This window comes from Populus trichocarpa, chromosome 10 (genome assembly GCF_000002775.5).
Source record: "Populus trichocarpa isolate Nisqually-1 chromosome 10, P.trichocarpa_v4.1, whole genome shotgun sequence".
Taxonomy (NCBI): domain Eukaryota; kingdom Viridiplantae; phylum Streptophyta; class Magnoliopsida; order Malpighiales; family Salicaceae; genus Populus; species Populus trichocarpa.
This window is the reverse complement of record NC_037294.2, coordinates 8,544,603-8,548,353: the sequence shown is the minus strand read 5'-3', so window position 1 is coordinate 8,548,353 and position 3,751 is coordinate 8,544,603. Positions and strand designations below refer to the sequence as shown.

General features: G+C 32.2%; 1 protein-coding gene across 1 annotated transcript; it reads right to left on the bottom strand.

Annotated features, from left to right (window-relative positions):
* Window positions 1-1,782: 1,782 nt before the first annotated feature.
* Window positions 1,783-3,288, bottom strand: LOC112328896 (stemmadenine O-acetyltransferase). Its single transcript, XM_024610186.2, has one exon. It carries the CDS (start codon window positions 3,194-3,196, stop codon window positions 1,904-1,906), a length of 1,293 nt encoding a protein of 430 aa, XP_024465954.1. The 5' UTR covers window positions 3,197-3,288; the 3' UTR covers window positions 1,783-1,903.
* Between the last annotated feature and the right edge of the window lie 463 nt (window positions 3,289-3,751).

The following is a 3,751-nucleotide window of genomic DNA, read 5'->3' as shown; positions in this document are numbered from 1 at the left end:
ACAGACACACACCTTATGTTTTGATTAATTTTTTTAAAAATTCATATTTTTGATGTAATTTGTCCACTTGTGCTTCCATTTCATATTTTTTTTTGTTATTTTTATCTTATTGACATTTTTTAAGAAAAAATCAAAATACTAAAAAATTAAAAATTAAAAATTAAAAATTAAAAATTAAAAATTAAAAATTAAAAAGGAAGACAGGTGAGTGAAATACAAAACAAGAAAAAAAGAAATTATTTTTATTATTTTTCTTTTATTGACATCTTTTTTCGAAAAAAGTCAAAATACAAAAAAAAATGAGAATATTAAAAATTAAAAAGGAAGACAAGTGAGTGAAATGAAAAAAAAAAAGAAATTAAATTGAAATTTGATCCAATTAATTGGGAGAAAATGACAAAATAAATTAAACTGTAAATAGGAGAGATTTTTAGAGAGATGAGGGGAGAAAATTAAAAAAATTCAAAGAGAGAAAAAAAAAAGTTGTGTAGAAAGAAAAAAGGTGAAGAAAAAAGATAGAAAGAAGAAAGTACAAAAATAATAAATAAATAAATAAATCAAAGCTACAATTTGTGTTGTCTTGTCCTGAATTTCAAATTATTTTTCATTCATTTTCATAATTTTTTTTGCCAATTTTTTTTGTCAAAAAATTAGATTATGACAAATCAAGTCCCTAATTTCTTATCAAACTTCAATATTTATATAATTAAGCTCATGATTTGATCAAATTAACTCTTTAAAATTGCAAGTTGACCTCCAGACTCTAATTTCCTCCAATTAAAGCTCAAAATTGACTTCAAATATATATTTTTTCTTGCAATTAAGTCCTCAATAAAATTAATTAGGCCATTCAAAATTCTCATTGAGTCCTTACCTATCCAAATTTGTGTTTCTTTACCCTAAATAAAAATATTTTCACTAGTGGGGCTTTTTTCAGTTGAAATTGGGTTGCCAATTTTACCAATCTTATGCATTTTAGTCCTCTAATTTTTTCACTTGTCATTTTGGTCCTCCACCATTAATAATCTTGGACAATCTTCTGGGCTTTCTTCATGTGTATCCTTATATATATATATTATGTGTGGTAAAAAAAGGGTGCATACTAGGTACCAATTCATTTTTGATGCAATTATACTGGATTGAGAATATGTTATAAATTCGCTTTTTATTTCTCAATCCTAATTTTCTTTATACTAGTATAAATTTGTTAAGAAATAAGTAGCTTGTAACATATTAGAATAATGACTACTTGTATATTGCTATTGCTACGATAACTATTGCTATTGCTGTATCGTTTCTTTGATTTGTTGGATTTACAAATGGTAAGGCAAATTGCATTGCAGGCGCATGTTCTTTCTTCCACAAGCTGCACCAACCAATTTCAAGCAATTAACCTCTTCTTCGTGCATCAAATGGAGGGTTTGACAAATTCAAGACATTCTTTTAAATGAATTGAGATATTCTATTTTCTTGGAAACATAATCATATATTTGTTAAATTTAAAATATTAAATTTAAATTGAATACACAAGATTCAGTTTATAATATAAACGGTAACAATTTAAAACATAATCTTTATTATTTTATTTTTCTCCAATAATTCAGATTAATTAATTCAAAATGAATAGCTAAATTTGAAACATAATCGAACGGCCATGTAGCTAGGATCCAAATCTCTTTTCAACAGGTCCCTTTTGATCTTCATGTTTTGCCATTTTCTATGTTGCGAGTTCTTTCTTCTTCTTCTTTTATTTTAATTTGTTGAATTTACATACTAAATTAATAATACATCGAAAAGCTTATAATATTACCCAGATTGATTCAACACAGTCGAAACCACCATAAGGACATTAAGAAAGTACTTACCAATATACTAATAACGATATGTAATTAATGTAGTCTGTTTAACATTTGGTTGGTACAATATACTGAAGCAACTCCTCATCCTCTTGGAATTTGGCCATGTCTTCCTCCTTCAAGTGCACAAGTGCTTCTATTCCATCACCTGATGCAGTGTCCATGAAAACAACTAGGTTCTTGAAGGTGAGACTTGGAGAGCCTACCCATATAGGTTTCGCCCACCCAAAATCAGCTTCATACAAAGGAAACCTGCACAAGCTTGTGAAGTTCAAAGGAACCACCTCACCTCTGAGAAATCTTGCAGCTTGTTCTTTCATGAAGCCCAAGTGCTCATTGCCCTTTTGAAGTTTCTTCACGTATTCTTTGTCAACTTTACCAATTGAGTCTCTGATCTGACTAGCAAGATTGTAGTTTTCCTCGCCAGTATCAATGGATGGAATTGTGAATGCAATCCGACAGTAGTTTCCGAAGGAGTATTCTGGGAGCGGAGGTTCCATCCTCGAGCGCAGGTTCACTGCATGAACCATGGAGTAAATTCTTTCAGGTCTTGATTCTACTTTACTGGCAGCCGTGAAGCGTTGCCATATGAATACTGACAAGGCCTCAACACGTGATGGTGGTCGCTGATTTTCCAAGCTTCCACTTGCAGGACTGCATTTTTCTTTTAGCAGCTCTATTGAAGAGGAGCGGAACACGAACCTTTTTGTCACAACATCTTCTTTAGTGATACCAGTGGCTGGTTTAAACCCTGATATGTTGATAGGTGGGAAGAGAGTTGCAGAGATAAAGTCTGGTCTTGATATATGATCTGCTTCTCCTCGAGCAGTGGCAGCCCAATATTTGATAAACGTGAAAAGTGATGATGCATCTCCAACTTTGTGTGAGATGCACAGACCAATAACAATTCCACCACACTCAAAGATGTTGTACTGGATGCCTAGAGGCAGTTCTTCAGCATCATCTAGTGCAAATGGGATCAACTTGTTGAGTTCACTAGGTTCTGGATTCTCAACAACTTGTGGAAGCCGGCACTTGACTTCTGCCTGGAAAAATGGAATGCCCTCATCGTTGCACTCTACGAAAAGGTTGTCCTTAATACGTCCGGCTAAGGGATAGTAAAGGTTTAAGACCTCAGACAAGGATTGCTTGAGCTGGTTCGGTTTCTCTATGTTGTTGATCTTGACATCACCGTCTGCTGGATAGAAGAGGAGCAAAGGGTTATAGGTTGGGGGAGAGATTTGATCAAGAAAGGAGAGCTGGTAATGGCAAAGGTGATCTGGGGTTGGAGAAGATGGCTTGATGATCTCGTTGGAGATTACTTCAATTTCAATCTTCATTTCAGCTACTTATTAACTTCTTCGTTTCCCAAAAGTGTGTGTAGTTATCAATTGTGTATTTGGAATTCTACCTTCGTTGCGAAGCTCTTATATAGAGCTGCTTCCTACCATGAAAATGGCATAAGTAAAACCATCCATCAACTGTGGTTCGTGGGCCATGCGTACGTGCTTGGAAGTAAGTTGATTTGTTCCCTACCTCATGGCGCATAAAAGGCTTTAATTCTAAAAGAAGGAAAAAGTTTCCCATGAATATATAAATTTCAGTGTTGATGGCTTGTTTAAGATTCAATCAAGGTAAATATTTAGGTCATGTTCTATATGATTAATTTAAGTAGTTTATTAACTTCTTATTTTTTTTAAAACAAGTCATAAATATATTTATTTTAATTTAAATCAGAATTTTGTTTTTATCAAAAGTTGAAGTTTTTAGTTTTTAACTTGTAGATTTTGATTACAAATACTATACATTTCTTTTAATTTTAAAAAATCGGTTCAAATCATTTTTTATCAAACATATTTATAATTTAAAGTCCTTTTAACTCATTTTTATCATAA

Coding starts and splice junctions, on each gene's coding strand:
- LOC112328896 (XM_024610186.2), bottom strand. CDS start 3,196: ATGAAGATTGAAATTGAAGTAATCTCCAACGAGATCATCAAGCCATCT.